Here is a 23,012-nt window from a genome sequence, read left to right as displayed (position 1 = left end):
ACACAAGCAGACACCTTCCCCTTGCAACACCAGGACAGCTCTTCATCAGGAGCAGAGACATGCCCTGGCATGTTGAGTGGGCCACTGCTCTCTTTGGCTATATCTATCAAGTACCATTTATTAACTATATGGGAGCCAACTGCCCAGACATGCTGTCTCCTTCCCTAAATACCACAAGAACAATCTCATCTCCTACTAAACCTTGTTCAGAAATGCAATCAGCATCACCCTGACACTGCAGAGTCTATAGATACTGTCACATAGGCATGTGGCTTCTTGCTCCCTTGCCTTTGCACCCACCACACCCATCCTCTCACCTGTGCCCAGAACACTAGAGATGATCCCTGCCAACTTGAGCATCCTGAGCAAAGCATTTCCAACAATAAATCATTCACTATAGCAAACTGAAACTATTAGGGGAAAGCAAGCAAAGTCTTTGGACAAGAAAAGTTCAAACTTCAGGGAGAGTAAATTCAAGACGTATTTGATCTGAACAGCAAGAAGAATAACTCAAGTGTGTAGCCTCAGCCTCCTTTTGCTGCTGGAGCCTCCACTCGCTCCCTGCCCACAGCCCCAGAAAACAGGACTGAGCACCCTCCTGGCCAGTGCAGGCAGGATCTGGGCATGCATCAGCTATCACAACAGCAGGGACGTGAGGACAGCAGAGGTAAAGCCAAAATTCCTCACTACTTGGGCAGCTGAAGCTGCAGGGAATGAGGCAGTACATAAACAAAGAGCATCCAGGGACAGGAGCCCTGCTGAGAGCCCCAGTGATTAAGTTCATTTTAATGTTACGTAGAGGTGAACTTTACAGCAAGGCTCCCTCAGACACACATCTTGTAAGGGAAGGTTAAAGCTTAAATTATTCTTTGTGAATGCAAAGGTTCACAAGTCTTTTACGTGTCTTGAAGTACTGGAAGCCGGACGTGCAGCCCTGCATGGGGTCTGGCACTGGTAGGACTTTGGGCTTCAGGGGAAAATAGAAAGTTTGGAGGAAATTATATTTCTTTGTATTTACACACTTACCACAGTGCTGGCTCCAGCTGGGACCAGCTAGAGAAGTGGTTAAACCACACTTTTTTAATTAAAGAGCTGGCTGACTATGCTGTTATTCAAGCTCATTTTGTGGCCATGAGTCTCCAAGGCACGTCAGGGCAAATCAAAGCAGCATTCTCAGGCACTGCCCTTCCCTGTCCCCTTGGTTTGTTAGGAGGGACTGAGCAGGTCCAGTGTGGCCAAATGCTCCCCGGGGCTCTTTACCCAAGGAAGGTACCTGTGGGGCCATGATCTCTCCCTCACCACTCACAGAAAACCTGCCCCACAGGAGGAGGAAATTGCATCTTCCACTACAGGATGCTCCAGAGTAGTGTTTAAGGAGGTTTTTGGTCCAGTTTCTTCCAACAGCCACTGCCCATCAACTACATGCCTGCAGGGAGAGCACCCTATCCTAAGAAAATTACTCCCAGTCTAGCCTCCTGCAGTTCAGTGTCTGAGCTCTACATCATGCCAAGAAATAGACAAGGAGAAAAGATTTACTGCTTCTCATAAGGGGATGTCTGAATCGCTTAGTGCACACTCAGAAGGCTCTGAGCATCTTGACGCCTGAAAACACACTAGTGAAGTGATATGATAAAAATAGCTTCTTGAGCAAATTGAAGACTTCTTCTGCCTTGTTGTATGATGTCTCACTCTCCAAGCCCAGAAACTGGGGAAAAAGGGTAAGACGGGACCACTGTCCCCAAGGGACCATCTAGGGCCCTACTCAGGGCAGCTCTGCAGCATCCTTAGCAACAGCAGGAGCCAAACTCAGACAGGGGGAAGATTCAGGGGCTGATTACTCAGCCTAATGAGTTAGTTGAGATACTGAAGCAGCTACATAAAGAAGATACACTTATGTATAATTTTAATCATGCATATAATGGCTTTATCTTTTTGTTACCTTATTTCATTACTGAAAACCTTTTCTCACATATACATTTTTATTCTCAAATCCAGTCACCAACAGAAAAAAATTACAAATAATTTAATGCAAAAACAAGACACCAAATCTTCTAAAAGCAGCAGTTCTGGAATGAGGCCACTGAAAACTCTCAGCATCTGATACTTTAATGTCATACCACCAGTATTGCACCCAGAGGGTAGCAATACACAGCTCCTCCAAGCTATACAGGCTCATTTAGAAGCTGCAGCTGAGGAGCTTGTGCAAGAAAAACATCTCTCAGTGATCATCAAAATAAAAGAGAAGTCTTTGGCATGCACCAAGGCAAGGAGAGCCTGCCACTGAGTTTGTAATACCAGCTTGTGAGCTGCACAGAGAGAAAGGAAAGAAACCTCCATTTGCAGAGTCCTCTCTGCCCTGGAGACCCATAAACAGCTCAAAGATTGGGCTGGGCAGGAACATTCCCCTATCAAAGCCCTTTGGGGCCACAATACCGTATTTAGGATGGAGAAATTGTTACAGCACATCAAACGACATCAACAAAAGAAGTTCTTAAGCACTGAGAGCAGCTGCTTAGTACCAGCATCCCTGCAAAATAAACCCAGGCGAGCTGAAGCGAGACCCTCACCTCCAGCTGTTCTTGGAGGAAACACTGCTAGTCATCCTCACCCACAATCAGTATTTGCTTTACAGACAACTTTTTTAATTGTTTGTCAGCTTTGCTAATTACACAAGATATGAAGCATAACACCTTAATTTTTCTTGTATCTCCCTCCTTGTTTTTCCTTCCAATAAAATGAAATTAAAAACAAATTCATCCACACAGCCTCCACCCCAGTGGAAGTCAGACTTTCACCACAGCTATCCACACAGCTGGGCTTTTATGTAGTACTTTTTCATTGCATTTATTCCTCCCAGTGAAGCTGTATTAAAAATGTATCCATTAAAACAACACATACCTGGAGATGGAAGTCTGTGCTGTGTTGTCCTGGGTTATTTTCCTCTCTCTTGGTCCTGCTACAGTGAGCATTTGTGTCTGAAGCCCAGTGAGGTCAATGGGAATAAGCAGGTCCTTAAGTTTTATGCATGTGACTAAATTAGCTGTTATCAAAGAGAGTGCATATTTTACTGATTGCTGAATCAAGCTACCAAATAGGATCAGCCCAATTGCTGTCACAAAGAACCTTTTTGCTTCTTCATCACTGAGGCAAGACATCCTTAAACTGATAATTTTTACATTACTCAGTGGAAGGGGAGAGATGTGGAGAGCTTCCCTGAGCCCCTGCTTCCACCAACCCTTCCCCTAGACCACAGTGCTCTGTCTTGGGCTCAGGTAAGAGGCAGATGTAAAAGGAGCTGCTGAGACAGCTCTGTAGTACTGCAAATGGGAGGTAAGTGCATCCACTTGCTGTGGGCTCACTCTGCATTTGCTGCTTTTCTATGTGTGTGGTGCAAGGAGCACGGGCAAGCCTTTTGCTCTACAGTAAGATGGGAAATTAGGACATATTCCAAAGTACCACTGGGTTTTGCCATTAATGCTAATGAAAACACAGTTGGCATTAAGCAGAGTGCAGAAAACAGTCTAAACTGGTACTGCAACATAGTGACAAAACATTTGCTGCTAGTGGTGTCAAATGAGCTGCAGGGAAAACTTCACTTGAATGACCACCTGGATGATAAGTTTCCTCTAAATCCCTCCCACAGACAAACCCAGAGCATTTGCTAATATCAGTAAGGGAGAATGCTGTGGATCATCCTGGCACTGCCTGTGCCAGCTTGCTCCATGATGACCCAATTCTACAACCTGCAGGCAGGAGCCTGCTCTAGGTGCTGTGGGCAGGCTCCACCCTTACCTGCTGAAAACTTCCTGTCCCCAAAAAAAAAAGGGCTGGCTGGTTTTGCCAAAGATATCCCAAATCACAGCCCCCATCTTTCCAACCCCATTTATACACAACTAGGAGGTGTTGCTGCAGGGTTAATTCCCGGTTTTGGAATCCTCAGGACTTTCAGGCAAAGGTCCCATGGCTGTGGCAGGCATTGCTCTCTGTTCCTCTCCCTGCTTTTATCTGGTGTGGGAGCAAACAGCCTCTACAAAGGGACTTTATCTTTGCTGGCAGGAAACCTTGAAGGTTAGAAGGCAGCAAGGGAAATCTGTGCTGTCAAAATCAAAGCCGCAGTAATTAAACAGGCGTTTCTTCTGTCCCGGGGAGGTGGTTGGCAGAGCAGTAGTTGTGAGCAGGGACTCCAGGGACTGCATACATACAACAGGAAATCTCAACACAGTGCACCGTCTCAGCCCCAGGGCTCTAGCTGGTGCCAGAGCAGGGTCACCAGGCTGCTGAGCCTGTCCCACTCCTCCGTACCAGTGCAGTCTGAGGACCCTCACCCTGCTGTTCAAAGTTCATCTTCACCCTGCAACTCAAAACTCACCCCTTCTTTCTTCAAACCTAAGAAAATCTCCCAGAAAGAAGAAGTGGGGGAAGAAAAGGAGCAGCTTGTAGAGCACTTCTCAGTCTGATGTGCAAAAGCCAATTACCCAAAACAGAGGTGAATCAATGGAAAAGGCCCTTGGGTGTGAGGGAAGGCAGCAGCTGGCTTTTCCCACAGCCTGGATCGATGCTGCTCTGCACTAGCATCTGCTTGCCAGATTTCTATTTGTTCCAGTGATGGGTTGCCAAGGTGTTAAAGTCAAATAATTCACATTGCTCACAGAGTGAAAGATACTCAAGATTCAAAATTACACCTTGACCCAGGTGGGTCATTTTGCAACAATTATCACCAATTTCTATGGTGGAAGACTGTAAGAGTTCAGAGGAGGCAAATAAAAAAGTCTCGTCCTTTCTTCACCTTGCATACAAATGAAAAACAAAAGTGATCTTGCTCTTGGCCTAAGCATGCTTTAAAGAGCTTCACAAACACCCATTTCCTCATTTGAGCTCACACAGAAGACATATTATCTCTTTCAAATATGACTTCTCCTTGGCAGTGCACAGCCTGTTCTCTATCTGTAACACTTTAAGAAGCCAACAAGTGGTTATTTGCAAAACTGATGGTAGGAGATGGATATAATCTATTATAAACCTCAGAAAAATCAGCCAATTTCATGAGGTTTGAACATACAGCCAAATTAATCAAGTCACACAGATTATGTAATGTGAAATACAGGCCCCTGAGGTCTCCACCCACATGGGAATGATTTGGAAAATGCCCAACCATATCAAGGAATAGCAAGAAGAGATAATAATAAATAATAAATAATAAATAATAAATAATAATAATAATAATAATAAAAAAGCAAACAGTTTTCAACACACAATGGTTTCTCAAGCACTGATGCTCTCCCTATCAGAACTTCTCTGTCCCATGAGTTACACTTCAACTTAGCTTTCTGTCATTGCCAGGCTCTGCTCTTCCAGTAATGAAGCCCAAGGAAATGAGAGTGATGTCTTTGGGCTCTGGACCCACTCACTTCTGCCTCTTTTGCTGTGGGGCTGGATCCAACCCTTTCTTCCCAGACGCTTGGGCTACCTTCTGCCTTTCCCTGTTGCCTTCCACACAGATACTGGCACCACAGGTTCTGCTCTCCAGGAAAGCTGGCCCTGTTCTGTCTGGAAACAACTTCACTCTTTACAGGAGAAAGAAACCCAGGAAAAGGCATTTCCTTCAACATCAAAATTACGGATTCCTCTGACTTACTTGATCTTGTTTGTGAGGTCTTGTAGTCAGTCATTGGGAGACTGTATATTGCCTCATTTTCGCCTTTTTTGTTTAATGGTTGAAATCTGTTTTAACAAAGAATGAGGAAAAATTATCTGTTTCCAGGCAAAACTGCCTGGGGCTGGCTGCAGCTTCCATCTTTGCTAAAGATAGGGCATCACACACTGAATGCGCCGTCCGGTGTAGATCACTGGATTGGAGGGACATCAGCAGAGCAAGGCCATGTTGCGCTGCTGCTACTGAGGGAGCTGCTCACTGGATCTGGATGCATTGTTTTTGAGGGTGCAGACAGTAAGCTCTCTCCTATGGACACCTTCTCTCAGGTATCTGCACTCAGAGGGGATTTTCAACAGTGACAAATACGGAACACACGGAGTTGGACTGAGCATTTCCTTGCTCCTGGGACAGGCAGCATCTGCCAGTAGCTGTGCAAATCCAGGGAAGGCTGGATGTGGCAGGAATGCAGACAGGTTGGGATAAGAAGACAAATGGCTCTGGGGGAAGTATGATGACCTTCCCAGCAGTGTCAGGAAACATTTCTCAAATGGAAGAAGGCATTAGCTGTTTCTCTGCTCACCTATCAGGAACGTCACCCGCTGCTTCATGCAGACCTGACAGGGTTGCTTCTACTGGGATCGAGGTCAGCTCCCTGCTCTGGGTGGCAACCATCTTTTCCTGACACAGGCTTAGCCACTGGTCCAGGCATCACTGACTGACTCTGCCTCTGCCTTGCTGATGAGCACAGCAAATTGAGCCATGACAGAAAAAAACCAACTGGCTCCTGAAGTAACTCCCAGTGCTCATTCCTCTATAAAATCGTAAGATTTTGCTAAAGGTGGAAGGCTACTGCAAGCCTGTCACAATGGGTGGGAAGCCAAAGACCTGAGCAGGTAAAGGACTTTCTTAAACTCCACAAACAGTCAATGCATGTGCATGGGTTTACACAAATACTTAAATATGCATTCACTCAGTGCAATCTAATACATTGCAAATAACATTCCATCACATCTCAACCAGGGCACCAATTATTTTCCAGTGCTGCCAGCAGCGCCCCAAGGTCCCAAATTAGCAGCTCCAGCATAGGGAGCATGGCTCAGCAGGGTATTAGAGCCCACCCGTGCTGCAGCCAAGCGCTTTCTTGAGAGGCTTTTGCCCTGCAATTGCCTTAGAGTAAAGGAATTCAAATACGTGTACTCGTCACCTGGCAAAGAAATGTTATCATCAAGGGTCTTTCTGAGACAGTCAGACACACCTCCTCTCTTAGGAAAAATGGTACAGATATCTGAATCAGTCAAAAAGGGTAGAGTGAGAAATGAAGGAGGCTAATCCAAACCTGGGTGTCACCAAGGGATGCTGAGATAAAAAATGAACTCATGCATTGGGCCACCCCAACAAGGTGAGCTTTAAATTTAGCATGACTGAATCAAGATGCATTCAAGATAAGATAATCTTCTGCATTATTTCTTAATCGTGAAGACGAGGTGGTACACCCAGGAAGGGCAGCCATGGTGGAGGTGAACTAGAGGTGTGCAGCAGCATCAGGCCACTGCTGAACTGCCTCCTTCAGTGGGATCACCAGGAGACCATGAGTGGAAAGCGTCCTCCAGCCCTCACTCCACAAACTGTGGCCGTTTTTGGTCCTCCCCTCTGCTCAGAGCTGTCCCTGTAGACAAGGGGACAGTGGTGGGGAAGCCCTGCGAGAGCCTCTCAGCCACAGCATGTCTGTGCATGCCATGCTGGGCACCCTCCTTCTCCCACCCCAGCACAGGGCTGGCACACTACCAGGGAAATCAAGCAGGCAATTTCTAAAGCTGAGAGAAAAGCAGCCACCTGGGCCCTAGTAGCCAGGTCTCTTAATGACCAAAAGGAATTTTCTAGAGAAGCCAGAGAAATGCAAAAGTGAATAAAAGAAACGCTAACTGCTCTGATGCATTCAGAGATTGCAGTAAAAGAGAAGCTTTCAGGGAGCTCTGAATACTGGGTAATGCCCAATCCTGTCTAATTAAAAGATGAAGCAGGAGATAGCTGGAGTAGTGGGAAGCAGGAAAGAGCAGGGTGGGCTGGGGCTGAAGTTCAAGGTTTTCTGTGCCACAAAGAGCCAGGACAGCTGCCCGTGAATGACAGCAGCAGCCCCCTGCAGCCCCTCTGCCCACAGAACTACTGCTGTACCTATAGGAATGGCATTTACATCACCAAATCTCCCAGGAGACTTCATATTGTAATTCACGGCATATTCCCCTACACAAAACAATCAATGCTCATATGACAAAATAAAAGCACAGGTGACTTCCCCAGCTCACAGCTCCAGAGTTCAGGATGCAAACCTGGCACCCCTGCCCTCCCCCTTTCACATCCACCATCAACAGACACCAACTCTCCTTTCTGCTCTTTCTCACAGGAAAACCATCATCACTCATAATTCAATTTATAAATACTTTCGCACTGTACAGCTTCATGCTCTACCACATGTCCTAACCTCCTTTACATGCTTCCAGGCAGCACTCTCCCTTCTCCTGGGGCTGGCAAGCTGGTTTGTCCTCAAGCTCTTCCAGGTTATTGAACTACTTTGTTAATGCACCTTGTTTCCCATCAGTTAAGGGCAGAGTGCCGGGGACATAATTTATTTTCCATGTTTATTTATGTCAGGAGAGTCTTTAAAGGATTTGTTTGCTGTTGACTCAGTTGCTGCTCGGGCTGAGGTTACTTCCTGCCCTGCTGCATTATCAGCAAGTCAGGCTTGGGGAGACTGGAGTCCACCAGCTTCCCTCTGCTGTTTTGACATTATGGAAACAACTAATTTCCCTTATGCTTCTTAATTAGGAGCAGAATCACCCTTTTCACTGGCCAATAGGCCTTTATGCCCCATGAAAAAAAGATAAGCTGAGAACCAGCAGTGGTTCCTCAGCTGAGCAGCTCTGTTTCTGCACAGTCGCCAAAGATGGGCCAGTCCTGGTCACCTCCTTTTAGGATGGCTTGAGCATGTCCTGTCTGGACTGTGATAATACAATGACAGCAGAAAGTGCTGTTGCTCCCACAATGGAGTGGCCCAGGAATGAGTTCCTTCTCCAGAACAATGTGGATGGAGACCTGAAGCCCTTGAAAAATTGAGGTATTGCGATTTTCTCAAAAGAGCAATTCCCCCTGCCCTCATCCTCATAAGGGAACCAGCTGGGTCATATTTTACTCCAGCTGCCACTGCCTTTATTACTACAATTCTACAGTTTCTCAAGGCTCAGTCACAGCTGCAGCAGTCCCTTTTTTTTTTTTTTCTTTTTTTTTTTTGCTATAAACAATCTATGGCCACTTTACAAACTGAGATGTCCTCCTCTGCACCATCCCATACTCAGGGCTCCCCACCAGCCCAGCTTCATCATCCACAGATGGCAGTGAGACCCTGCAGCCTTCCCCAGGTTGTCCAAGCCAACAAGTCACCTCACTCCTGCTGCTGTCCAGCAACTTCCAGCTCTTTGGAACATCCCAAGGTGATGTGCTGTGGACCTGGCTGCCAATTAGTTTGCTCCTTAAGGTTCAAGGCTACCTGGAGAAGAGGAGCATGCCATATTGATTTTCTCTGGTCGCTGTTCTTGCAACCATCCAGGTAAAGAAAAATTTGCTATTCTGTAACAGATCCCTATGGAAGCCATTCAAGCATCCTACCTGCTGCAGAGCAGAGCTGGCAATTTTGCCAGAAACTCTGTTTTGAAGGGGTTTGCAATGTTAATTAAATTTTTGCAGTTATGTCTCTTGGCTCTGAATAAGATCATAGCCTCTCTGAGAAGGTGAGCTCAGCTCCTTGTCCCCGTTCAGACCTGGCTCTGAACAAGTCTGGCTCCCAACGCTGAATTCCCTCAACACAACATCAGAAACATATCATTGTTCCTCCACAAAAGGAAATGAATTCAGGACTGTCAGGGCTCAGACACAGTATTGGCCTAGATAACCTACAGGCTGAGAGATGATTGCAGAGCTACAAAAAAATAGCAGATGTCCTTGCCCAAAGAACTGATTCCTCTAAACACACAAGCAAAACTAGTATCTTTGATCACACAGACAGGCACGATGCAGGAGGGACAGCAAGTCTCCGCAAGGACTCTGTATGAATTCCACACAAAGTTCCCAGAACTCTGGCTTCCTTTCACCTCTGATGATGCACAGCCCCTTCCTGGGCTGGTACTGGTGACCTACCCAACACAGATGGGCTTTTATAGACTCTGCTTTCCAGGAAAACATGGAAGGGAGAGGAGCTGCCAAGTCTGGAAAATACAGGAGACAAGTTGGTTTTAACAGTTAAAATTCTTTAGACATTTAAAAGAGGCAGCTTTTTAAGGGTATTAATAAATTAAATAGAAGAGAAACATGGAGAAGATAAAGAGAGCTTGAACTCAGGGGAGCTGTGGGAATGGGGCTCCTGGGCAGCAGAGCCAGATCTATTGCCAGGGTTGCAGGGCTGTTCTGCAGCAGCAATGGGACACCAGCACATGGCTCACCAGTGCCCCACAGGGCTGGAAAACCAGAACAGAGGATGGAAAACACTGACGGTGCTGGGCTGGCGTTTCCTACCCAGCACAGCACCATTTCCGCCAGCTCTTACAAAGAGGCTCCTTGGGAGCGAGGTGGGTGGCAGAGTCAGAAGCCACTTGGCACCTGCAGGTTTGCTCCAGAGCCGCTATTCATCACCACCCTTTGCAGCCAGAGCTGCTGCGTATGACTCAGGGCTGGGGTTTGTGAAGGCAAGAGCCAACACGTCGGCCTTGTGGTCTCCTGGGTACATTCACCCACTGACGTTTTCGGAAGATGACCAAAACAGAGTGATGTTTTCTCAAGAAAACTGCGGAGCTGCTGCAGTTGGCAGGCTCAGTGCTTGTTCAAGAAGAAAGTTTGTACTGCCGTTAATAAAGGTGTTTGCTATGAGGGAGATGGGAATTACTGCAGAACAACAGCAAGGCAGTGCAGAGGCACCTGGGGAACTTCACCCATTTAAAGCACAGACAGCTGTCACCATACAGGGATTCAGCCACCAAAGGTGAGCATAAGATGCAGGATTTGAGACCTGGGAGCCCCCGCCCCCAGACTCAGTTAATAGCATCTCCTACAGTGTCAATACCATTAACAGCAGTGACAAAGGCTCTTGGGCTGCAGCTGAAGGGGGCACGGTGCAGCCCCAGGGGACCACCCAGCACTTCTCCCTGCTCCCACGCGTGGGCTTCTAACCACCGCTCCCAGCCCAGCACCAGCACATTTTCTCGGCTATTTTCCCAGTTTCCACAAGAGGGCATCGGCACGACACCGACGAGACGCTCCGATGTCCCCCGAGCGGCGCCGCCCGGTCCGGTCCCCGTGGCGGCGGGAGCCGGGGCCGGGGTCTCGCCCAGGGTTTGGCCGCAGCAGGAAAGCCGCTGATGCCCATCTCCCAGGAGATCTCTACTCTGGTGCCGTGACTCACCACGACGTTTGCTATTGCAGAAATAAACTCCTTTTGCTCAAAAAAGCGTCAAGACAGAGAACAAACAAGAAAAATAACAGCCAGCTTAATGCAGAGTGTTTATCAAAGGAGAAAAATAGTTCTTGAGCATCATCACTGATTGTCCTGCTGTGGTAGATGCACCAGAGGGACACTGTGAGCATGACAGCGGGACAGAAATGACAAAGTAAACACAAGTAACAAGGTGGGAACAAGCCTAAGCGTGGGTGGGAGCTCCCATGCTTCCCACCACAAGCCTTCTCAAAGACACAACCTTGACCAAGCACCAGCCAGGACATGACTAACGTGGAATGGATGTACTATCTCCAGAGGAGATAGCATGTGGTGGACTCAGGAAAAACATGAGAGACTGCTGGCTTTTTCTTGCTCGGTGATAAATGAGACCTAACACCCTTTCCCAACGACCAAATACATCAACTCCAGTGCTGCAGGCAATTAGGTCTGGAGTGAGATTGTCTCTAGCAGTCATGGTATCATTTTGTTCCTTGTACTTCTGTTGGGATCCAGTCACTAAACCTGCCAGTAGCTACAGAAAGACTAAAGGAGCATTTTCTTGTGTTACACCTTTAATCCCAGCAGTCATCCAAGTTTTTGGTAATTATACCTGTGGAGGAGCCCAGCAGTCACCCAGCAGCTCAGTGAAGTCACAGCTTCTATTTTGAGGAAAGCAGGAGAATCTGTCTCCTGAGATGCACTTCAACCACACTATCAGCAGTAGCACTTTTGCATGATAGTATCTCACTGAGAAAAGCAAATCTTCATGAAGGGTTAACTGATACGTGGACAGTCAAGAACAAGACCTATAGCCCAGAACTTGCAGTATTTCGTAAAGTCTACAGCTGCCAATCGAGTGGATGTTTCCTCAGAAGAGCGTTTCCAGGTTTTCCTCTCAAAAGAGAACCCGTGGGAACCCTTTCCTCACACACTGGTCTTTTTCACCTTTTTATCCCGCTTTGGACCCCTCCTGGGTTCAGCCGCTCCCTTGGTCCCAACACCATTCTCAGATCTTCTTCCTCAGCCCTTGGACAGTGAAATCTCCCCCAAGTCTGCAAGCAGCCCCTGAAGTTTCCTTTTGATCTCTTGATAGTCTGCCATCTCCAGCCAGAGGCGTTTGGTCTAAAGTGAAAAAGTCCAGAGCCAGGTGGTTTTGGATGCAAGCCCCAGGGAAGCTGCATGGAGGTTAAGTGCCCCTACCACAGTGCATGACAGGCAACCTCTACAAATGAAGACAAACCTGTGAGTAAAGCAGTCCACTTATCTCCCACTTCTGTTTTGGATGAGGAAGACTTTTGTCCTGTACCCTTAAAGAAGGATGTGTATAGCAGGCTGTGTAGAACACACTTGGATTTCAGAGCAAACTCAGGATGTAACAGCAGCACCGGCACTGTTGGATGATCTTCGGCAGCTGGGAGCTGAACCACAGAGATGCCAGCTGGGGTTTGTTACATGACAATATAATCTAAACATGTACATCACCTTAGAGCAAGGGCCCCATGACACAGGTAAAATTGCTTTTGTTCACTCAAAAGATCAATATTGTCAGGATGAAATAGAATGTGAGTTGGTGTGAAGAACTCTGCCTGACCAATGACTGTCAGAAACAGGCAGAAACTCCCTCTTGTAAAAATAATATGAAAAAAAAGTCCAGAATATACTGCCACTTCCCAAGTCACTGTCTTTGGACTGCTGTCACCAGGAGCTGTAGGTCATCTCTAGATTTCTTGGAACAACAATTTTTGGTGCACATGGTGTATTCTGATGCAGGAAATTCCTCAGATTTAATTGGGTTCTTTTCTATTAAATCATCATGGCTAATTAAAAAGCCGGAATCCCATCTGAAGACCACACTCTTCGGTGAACGTTGGCAATTATCCATGTCGGGTCTTCCCTCAGAACAAACCTGTTGTGAAATGCAGTTTCTCTTTCTGATCTAAAATTCTCTGGTCCTCCAGTAGCTCCTTCCCCTCGCCCCTGGCGTGTGTGCTTTGTTTTGCATTGGATTTAACTTTGCATATGTGGTTTGGTGCAGGTTTTTTTAATATAACATCAAATCTCTTAATTCTCTGACCCAGAAAACAGAGACAATCCTCATAAAAATCTGGGACAAAGAAGATGCAGCTGGCACGTGTGCAGCAGCAAAAGATTCCGAAACTCCCAAATCTACCCATTTAAAGTGATTTTGATAAAAGAAAGAATTTTGAGAACTGTTGCTGTCAGATCACGGGTTATTTTGAAAGCAAATCCTAAGCTTTCAAGTGCTGCTCTAGTCTGAGCGAGACCCTTTAAAAAGTGACAATGTGGTGGCCCGTGTTCATCATCAGCCGAGATGTGACAGCTTTTCCCTTCCATGTTGTCACCTCCACAGGGCCAGCCAGGACACAAGACCCACACAGGGTACACAGCTACTCCCACAACGTCCAGAAATTCCAGAAATAAAGGTTCCCTCAACCACAGCATGACCTTTCCCAGAGCCACAGAGCCCCATTCCTGCAGCACTTTTGACAATGAGTAAATAATGAGAAATTAGTGCATGGCCCTGATGAGTCACAGTGAGCCGCCACTGGCAGTTATGAACCTGTCAGGACAAACAGGGTGTCAGAGACAGCCCTGTCCTCCAGTCTCATGGATACATCACCCATGTCACCCCTTGCCCTCCACGGAGCCAACACACACTGGTCGCACTGGTGAGTCACACCCAACACCAAAACAGGAGAGTCCTGGCCAGTGCCGGGCAGGGATGGAAACACATTGCATTTGGGGCTGCCTCTTTGCATGTTTAATTTAATGACGAAGAATAACTAAATACCCAAGCTGAGTCACACAGGCAGCAATCTCCCTTCGCCCCGGGGAGATTTTAGGGGCAAAAGGAGAAGACGGAGGTACAGCCCCACTACATGCTGCCCCCAGAGAAGGGGGGGCCTGCTAGCCAGGAACTTCTACCCCCAACACAGCATCAAGGATGAAGAGTGAGGCCAGTGCAGGAGCTCACTGCTCCATCCCCAGCACCAACTCTAGGGAAGTCCCTGGTGACAGCAGGGTTTCATCCACTGGCTCTGAACACTTCCCGATTTCATTAAAGTGGGTAATTTAGCCTGACTACCCTGGCTAGTTCCCACGGCTGGGACCACAATAGCAGCCAAGCCCAGGAGGAAATTGCATTACTGTACATGGAGGTCTCAAATCTGAAAGGGAAGGAGCAGCTCACACCAACTAGGGCTTTAATACCAGATTAAATGCTTTCACAGCAGCCTGGCTGTTTGAAAGCTTCCAGACAGTCTTTTGTCAATTTGGTTTGCATTGTACTTGGGCTTCAAGAGGTACTTTAAAATGTAACCAACTTTATTTTATTATTTTTTTAATATGGTAGCTTAGCTTTCTTGAAGGGAATTCATGGACCTGGGATGGGCACTGCTCCATATGGGAAGGCATGAAGTACTTTAATGGTAGAGGGGCCAAGCAAAGCTCCTCTCTCCAAGGCTGTTTCGGGACTCTATTAAGTATTCTGTCCTTGAAGAATCGCCACTTTAGAAGGCTGAATGAAGCTCCAACTGAAATTATCAATTTTTAATTTTGCCATTAGCAGAAACAGAAGAAGTACAGTACTTTCTCCTGATACAGGGAACAGCCTACATTTGTACAAGGATTTTACTTTGAGAGGCTGATTACCCCAAGCCTTGAACCAGGAGCTAAGCAATGTCTCAGGGACAATGCCCCACTGGGTACTTAAATGCAGGAGTTTAGGGGAGTTCTTGGCTAACTCTGGGCAGATGGGAGCAAGAGGGCAGCTGGACCAGGATGCGGCCACGTGGATGGTCCTACCCTACTCAGGGCTGGGAAAGCACCCCAGAAACAGCAAGGATGTGTCTTGGGCTGGCTTCTACTCTGAAATTTGGCACTTAGGAGAGGCAGGGCACACGCTCATAGGAAACTGCTGGTCCTCCTGTCCCGCAGCTCCCTGACATGGGGACACAGAGGAACTTCTGTCTCTCCCCTGGCCCACCACAGCCAGCGGAGGAAGGGGGCGGGGGAGAGGGGGGCACAGCCTCGAAGGGCTCTGTGCCACCACACTATGCCCACAAATGCATCCTTGTCATTCAAATGAGAAGCGGCCACAAAGGCGAGGGCCCTGCCCTAAACAAAGAGCCACTTGGGATAACGGCAGAGAGGGACAGCGGGTCCCGGTCTCCACCGATGAATGCAAATGCCTCCAAACCCTGGAAGCAACTTTTCTGGGAATACAGACAGGGCTTTGTGAGCAGGAGGCTGTGCATACGAAAGCCCCCAGGAATGCCCAGCAATCCCCAGCTGGAGAAGCGCCTTGGGGGCATGCACAGATCTTCCCTCTCACCCCCGGCCACAAAGTCAAGAGAAAGCAGCTCACAGTCTTCTTTTTTTCACCCATGCTCTTGTAACCAAACTAAAACTTTCCTGGCACTCCTGCATCCCTCAGCCACTGATGCCAGAGCCCATGTTCACACAGGATGATCTCAGTGATGCCATCATCACCACCCCACTGTCAACCCCTCTCTGGCAACCTCTGTGCCAGGCAAAGCAACTCCCTAAGGCAAAACATCTCCCTTGGGGCCAAGCTAGCCCAGCCTCAGGCATCAGTCCATCGCCAAGCCCACTGGTTTTGCCCTGCATAGCCATGTCCCCACAACAGCAGCAATGCAGCCCAGTGAGCAGGAGCTGCCGGCAGAAACAGCCGGCTAGCTTACAAACCAGCCAATCTCCACGTCAGCACCTTCAGTGTTCAGGCTCCACACGCCAGCTATTCTGAAAAGCACAGCTTGAAGGTAGACCTCTCCCCAGACCTGGTACAAAGCCCAGTGAAATGAGAGCTCTCATTACTAAGTTACTACTAGTGTATAGGAAGTTTTTGCTGCCTGCACCCCTGAGACGTCCGAGCTCAACAGCCATAAAAAGATGCAATTTGCGAATGCTGTGGTGAGGAGGGGTTGGGGGTTTACTGTAGAGGCAGCAGTGCAAAATGCAAAGTCATAAATCTCAAAAGCAGTGTACTAAAATTCAATTAAATCACTCAAGTCAAGCTCTGTTCCATGCTATTTTATGTTCTCTTTGTCAGGGCAGCTAATGGAGAACAATAAAAACTTTAATAAGTTAAGACTTATAAACTGGGCAGGATATTCCACTAGTAATGAAATCTGGAGAATCATTCCATTCCATGAGCATGCTTTGGGCAGCGTGCTAACAAGAACTGCCTTAGAATTTTAGCCCTTTTTCATTTTGCTGAACTTTAATCTGGCCCACCATCACTGTTTCATTTAAAACAGACTCCAAGCAGGAGTGGAGCAGAAGACAGAGCTCAGAGGCAGAGTCCAGTTCAGCACTGAAAACCTCTAGAAAAACCTCAAGGGGTAAGCATTTGGGATATAAAAGCTTTGTTGACATTGTGCTCTGTTTACTGCAGAGAATTGCTGGATATAATTTTCCAAGGTTAGCAGAGCTTTCTATTGGCACGGTGTCATGTTTCCTAGATTTCAAATATTTGATTGAAATGCCTCACAGATCTTTAATTTCGTAGTTGCTTCATAAAGTGGATGTCAAATCATTCTTTAGGCTCTCACTTCCCTGAAAGTGGTAGTTTTCTAACAAGACCTCTGAAAATATCTGGCTTCTGTGCTCCCTGCTGCTCAGTAGAGGGCATAAGCATAAACCTGATTTACATTCAACCCCTTTGGAAAGCCACCAATGCTGTCTCAAGCTGGAGAGATTCTTTGCCCCAGCAAGACCATCAACAGGAGGAAGACAGCACCCTGACATCAATCATACATCCTAAATGTCAGATTCCCAGCCTAAATAAGTATTGGTTTAATGTAACTCCTGTCTCCCACAGTTCACTTCTGCTCTATTACCACCATCCCCAGCACCTTCTGCTTTGCCAGGCAGCCCCAGGTCTTCAGCAGGGTTTGGAGAGAGTGCTCAAATCTACTCCAGGACTAAAAAAGTACCTTAATGCCTGAAAGTTGTCATCAGTAACTAAAAAGCCCCTCGAGTATTAACATTTACCCTGTAAAAGCTGAGTGCAGCTTATTCGGTAGCGAGGGTAAAAGCAGGTCAAAGACAAAGTTTGAGTTAAATTGACTGGGGCAGAATACATCAATCTGTGTGCTGTTTGCATGAAATATTAATTCCAGCTTTAACATCTGATTACAGAGGAAAATGAACGCACCATAATGATGCAGGTATACTTAATATTCACCACATTTTCTATTCTCCTAGGAACAGATGGGGAACGATAGGCTTTGTCTTCCCCGGCAGGTGTCTGAGCCGGAGCCTGTGAGCCGAAGCACAGGCTTGGAGCCGGAGCCTGGGCGGCGGAGGCAGCGTCCTGGCGCACTGCTCTAAGCGAGCCCTGCTCGTTAGATAACCCTACCGTGCGGCAAACGCTTCCTCCCTCCCGCCTTCGCAGCAATGCACCGGCAGCATTTCGAAATGCACTAAATTTCAGGGAATTTCTACAAACTGGCGGGTCCAGCCCCAGGACTGCTCGCCCACACCCAGCCACAGATGTCTTTCCGACACGCAGGTTTGATATAGTCGCAGGGCGTCTATGAGCTACACCTGGTATGAGCTACACCTGGTATAAGCTACAAGAAACTTCTCCTCCTTCAGGAGAAAAACCTTAATTTCTTTGCTCTCAGAGGGGTGAAGCTGTATAGACCTGCTGGCACCGTGACCTGGCAGAGACGTGACCCACGCTCTCCATGCCTGCTGAAACCTGTTATATCCCTGCAGATTAAGCAGGCACCTGTGAGGGGAGAAGCAGGACCACAAAGATGCCCGCGCTGTGCAGACCCCCGCAATGAAGCCAACTCTCCACCCGCTGCCGGTACAGAGCAGCCCTTAACACATTCCCGAGGCATGTCTCAGTCCTAGGGGATCGCTCTGACTCCAAACGTGCCGTTTTACCCTGCTTGCTGCTGGAGTTTGTGCGGCTCCACGGCAGGCAGGGAGCCCTCGAGACAGGCCAGCCCTTTCCCAGCGCCTGAGAAATCACCATCCATGTGTGAAAGCTGGGGAGGCCATCGCCCCACGATGCTCGGCTGGGGGAAAGTTAGGTCACCAGGCTGGGGTGCAGAAGAGGCACCATGCACTGGGTGCTAGGGAGGGAGACTCTGGCTTCCAGAGGGCTCGGTACAGAGGGTATGGGGTGGGGGGCACTGGGTGCGGGGGGAAAAAACAGACCCTTCCGTCTGCGCGGGGGGGGGGCACCAGCTACAGCGAGCGGCACCACGTAGATAATGCTGGAGGGACACCAGGTGTAAGAGGGCTCGATCAGCGGGAGCAGGACGGAGGGCACTGGCGCAAAGGGGGTACTGGGCAGCGGGACGCGCCAGGGAGCGTTTCCAGCCGCCGAAGCTCGCCCAGCGCCGCGTGAGCCCGCGATGCCCGAAGGTGGGGAGTACCCGGCGAGTCGGGTGGCGGGGAAGGGGGGAGCGGAAAGGAGCGGGGGGGCGCGGGTAACTCACAACTCCCCGAGTGATGTCCTCCGCCGCGGGGGTCGGCGCCGCGGGCGCTTCTTGCCACGCCAGCCACAGAGCGAGCACGAGGAGCATCTCCCGGAGGCGGGCGCGGTGCCGGGCGGCGGGGCTCAGCATGCCCCCGCTCTTCGCGGCGCCCGACCCCGGCCCCGGCCCCGCGATGGGCTCCGCCGGGCTCCGCGCCGCATCCGCGCTCCCGCCCCGGGCTGCGGCGGCCGCCGGGGAGGGAAGGAGGAAAAGAGGCGGGGAGCTCCACTCCGTTCCGTGCTGCTCCGCCGAGGGTGGAGGGGGGGCGAGCGGGTGGGCTCCGCTCCGCCCCACCGCGAAGGGAGGCTGGGGGGACTCTGCTCCGCGCTGTTTCGCGCTGCCGGGTGCGCCGTTACATCGCCCCAGTTCCGCAGCCTTCGGAGCAGCAAAGTTGCTGCGGGCGCTGGCACGGAGCAGAGCGCGGCTCGGTAGCTGCAGCTGCAGCTGCCGCTGCCGGCAGTCGCCGCGGCTCCGGCGCCGCTGTCGCGCACCCCTCTGCGGCCGGCCGGCGGAGCAGGCGGAGGAGGAGGGGATGCTAATGAGGGAGGCGGTGTCAGGGCTCAGCTGGTGTTGGGGGGCGCTCGCAAGCGCGGTCTGCTCGCGGCGCAGCGCCGAGCGGTAGCGATCAATGCCCGCGCGGGCAGGAGCGGGCTCGGTCTCTTCCCGTTTTAGTATCTGTGTCTGGCTGAAATCCCTCAGGGTTCCGACTCGATTTTTTTCTAAACATTAACATTAACATTTCTGTAAGTACGCCCTTCATCTCCGAGTTTTTAAGGGGCTGTGGGAAAGACCGCTTGGTTGTAGCATCCCCCATTGACATCCTGATCCTGTCTCAGCGAGACGAATGTCTGGCTTGTCCCCATAAACAGCATAATGGGATCCTATGGCCTCTACAGCGTGTCCTCCCTCGAGAGCTGTGAATCTGCCACATGCTCTGACAGGCCATATGGCAGGGGACACCCTGACAGCTCGAGCTCCTGCTAGTTCAGGATGAACATGTACTTCCTACTCCGCATCTGCCTTCCCCGGTTCCTACTGGCATGTTAATACATTCAACAGCTTTGCAAATGATTTTTAAATTTGGGAGCTTTTAAAATAAAATTGGAGTTTCTGTTTTAAGATAAATAATAAGTGGAGGTAATGAAGAATGGACAGAGATGAAAAACACCCACACTCACATTCTTCCATGCTGCCTCTTCTGCATGGAAATCTTTCCTTCTCAGCAAGCTCAAGGCAGCCATGCTATCCTCCCTTTGCCTCTTATAAATACACTGTACGCCAGGACACCACCACTCAATCCCAGTATATTTTTTCTAGTACAACTGTTTTCCAAGAATTTGAACTATATTTTTCTGTAATTTCCTCTATCTCTCTTGCTTGCAGACATGTCTCATTTTCCATCTTCTTCTCTTTATTCCAGGTTTGTGATGCACCTAGCACAAGGTCATCTCAGTCTGCTGCTGGAATTCCTTGGCACTACAGAAATGTTGGTGGCAACCCAACAACACCCACAGACTCAGCTCAAGGCCATGTTGCTACTGAGCAGACATCAGCACAGACCATCTGGAGCAACACTGGCCACTTCTGCCTCCCTGCTGTATCATGTTCTTCTCACAGAACAGTGTTTAAGGCATTAACACCCATGAATTATAAAACAATACAAAAGAAGCTCATGTTCTGCAGGCTTAGCTTTGCTGCAGTGTCCCCAGTACAGAAAAGCCTCCATCAAGGTCTTGTAATAATGAGCCAGGCAGAAGGATGGGTCAGAACTGCCATGTTAATGCAAACCAAAGTGTAATTTTCTCTTTACTAGCAGCATTCCTATCCTCGTTCCCATCACTTTTCAGTAACACTCCATGAAAGGATGTTGATGTCTTGTTTAAGCAATGATGAGAAGTTCAGAGGTTAATTAACGAGAAGTAGAGCACAGTCACTTTACTGAGAAAAAGTCCAAGAAAAAAAAACAAACAAAAATTTTTAAAGCTATAAGGTATCATTAAATTGCCTTTTCCAGTGGAAAATAGTACTAATTTTAACACTACTTAGACACTACAGACTGCCCTTTGGCCAGGGAGAACCACAAGTCCTCTGACCTGTATTTTATAATGCTTTAATACATGTTTGTGCTTTCTGTCAGTCAGGAAGACACCAAATTACGTGGCCTATGTCAAAAGCCAGCAATCTGTTATAAGCACACATACTCTGTACCCTACAGAGGCAGATACCCACTTTAGCAATGTCAGAACAGCTTGTCAATTAAATCTGGCCCTATATTCTTCTTTCAGCTTGTGACGTGTTGATTGACAACCTATCTGGAGGCCTGGCCCAGACAACTGGGGGATTTTGCCAGCAAGTCAGGAAAGCTTCTTCTGCAATGCAATTTTCATCATGGAGCCCCAGGGGACAGATCTCACCTGCACTCTGTGCTGTGGGACCCTCCTGCAAACAGCACATCCCCGGCATTGGCTTCTTGCTCTGTTCTTTCTGCTTTACTTCCAAAATCTTCCTCTGCCCAGCCCTTCTTATATATATCCTGCCACTTCTGTGAAGTCCCTCTTAAACGGTTTTTTGACCATACTCTGCTCCCCACTGAGTTTAGTTTTTTGGAGGGCAATAACACTTTAGGGTGCTGAGAGCCCTGGGTTTGAACTCTGGATAAATTCTGGTGTCCTTCCCCTTCCAGTTCTGTGAATCTCTCTGAGGCAAGGATTACTTGGTGTTGACAGAGAGCGACAAAAAGCATTCAGACATTTTATGGGAACGAACTTCAGACTGACCATTCCCACCATTCTCAGGGAAAACGTTATCAGAAAAGGGGCAGAAATCATGCATGAAGATGGGAGGCAGAGAGGAGGTTAAAACAGAAGATGTGAGATAAATGTTATGGAAAGCTAACCTTTGGAAAGCTAACAAAGCTAAAAATAGTAAAGTATTTAACCAAATTGCCTGGAAGGGCTGTGCAATCCCCACGAGCAGACCAAGAGGCTCTCAGGACCAGCTCAGGCAAATCTGATGTAGGAACAGAGAACAGTCTCCTGATGGCCTTCCTAATCTTGTTTTACATTTAATTTATTCTGTTCCTCATCTGACCTGTATCTTCTTGCATTTAAGATTTTCATTAAGAAGTTCAAAAGGTGAGGAAAATCAGCCATTAGGCTAAAGCCATTACTGCACTCACACAGATACAGTCCAAGCTTCTTCCCCCATATAATGGGATTTTGGAGCCTGAGTTTATAAATTCAACTTTTTCTTCAGTAAGCAAACAACCTTTAAGATATGTCTGAGCCACAGGTCTGCATTCAGAGCTAAACACTTACCAAATTACTTGTCCAGGTGTTTTTCCCAGACCAGTTGCTTACAAAGCCCAGTTGGCAACCATGGAACCTGTTTTGAAACATCAGCAAAAACCCAGGGATATTTTGGAGCTAGTGTGGCAAATTCAGGGCTTTTTCTTGCTATAAACAATTAATGTATTGGAAATACAGTGTCCATGAAGTTAATGTGGCCCTTAGCAGAGCTAAGCACAGCCTAAGGACAGCTGCCACTGCTGCCCAGTTTCCCTAATGGGAAAACCCTGCATTTCTGAGACAAAGATATTTCAATGCATCAAATCCAGACAAATCATTACCTGTCTTCTTAGCAAAGCTACAACCAAAGGAACGTTTCACACCCTTGATCAGTCCTTCCTGCTTGAAGCCTGAAGGAAGAACATCACTTAAACCCTTACTATGAAAACTGTTCTTGGTGGCAAAAGTCATTTTGCCTTTGCAGCTATTCTCACCCCTAGTAGTTTCCACTTAACTTGAAAGTTAAGTGGATTCTCTTGGAAGAGGAAGGATTCACTAGTGAAAATTTGAGACCAAGTCCCAGGAGGAACGACGTTATCTTACTTTGCTCTCCCCTGGACTAAAGAATGTGAGGAATGAATCCTTCCATTTGGACTGGAAGGATTATGCTTCTGTATGTCAAAGTCATGTAAAATAAGCAACGTAATTTGTGGAGCAACCATGAGAATTTAATTATTTCTCAGGATACAATTTTAATGACTCCTCTCTACTCCATGGATCTTAGGCAGCTACTGCTGTCGTGCTGCATTAGAAGCTGAAGTTGCAGCAGGCAGAATGGCAGCATGACAAGCGAGAAAAATAAACTTCTGAATGGTTTTCCCAAGAACAAACATGTGGTAGCACAGTGCTTTGCTTTGGAAGTAAATTGCTCATGAACCTTCTGGCTTGAAGCTACCAGTAAATATCCCTGTTTGCAATGGTGGCCAGTTATATACAGCACCAAATCTCACTGCCCTATTAAAGGTCTTACTGAAAAGTTTCCCTGTTTTACAGAA

The 23,012-nt window shown here is 48.0% G+C and overlaps 1 protein-coding gene across 1 annotated transcript in view; it reads right to left on the bottom strand.

The window, feature by feature from the left end:
• Nucleotides 1-19,144, bottom strand: part of MMP17 (matrix metallopeptidase 17) — a 51,196-nt gene extending 32,052 nt beyond the window's left edge. Inside the window, exon 1 of the mRNA XM_041489095.1 lies at nucleotides 18,632-19,144. Within this exon, the coding sequence (XP_041345029.1) occupies nucleotides 18,632-18,760 (129 nt within the window). The 5' untranslated portion in view covers nucleotides 18,761-19,144. The remainder of the gene's footprint in view (nucleotides 1-18,631) is intronic.
• Nucleotides 19,145-23,012: the final 3,868 nt, after the last annotated feature.

The sequence above is a fragment of the Pyrgilauda ruficollis genome, unplaced genomic scaffold (genome assembly GCF_017590135.1).
Source record: "Pyrgilauda ruficollis isolate IOZ18807 unplaced genomic scaffold, ASM1759013v1 scaffold9, whole genome shotgun sequence".
NCBI lineage: Eukaryota > Metazoa > Chordata > Aves > Passeriformes > Passeridae > Pyrgilauda > Pyrgilauda ruficollis.
Note: the sequence above shows the minus strand (reverse complement) of the source record. Positions and strands in the feature narration are given on the sequence as shown.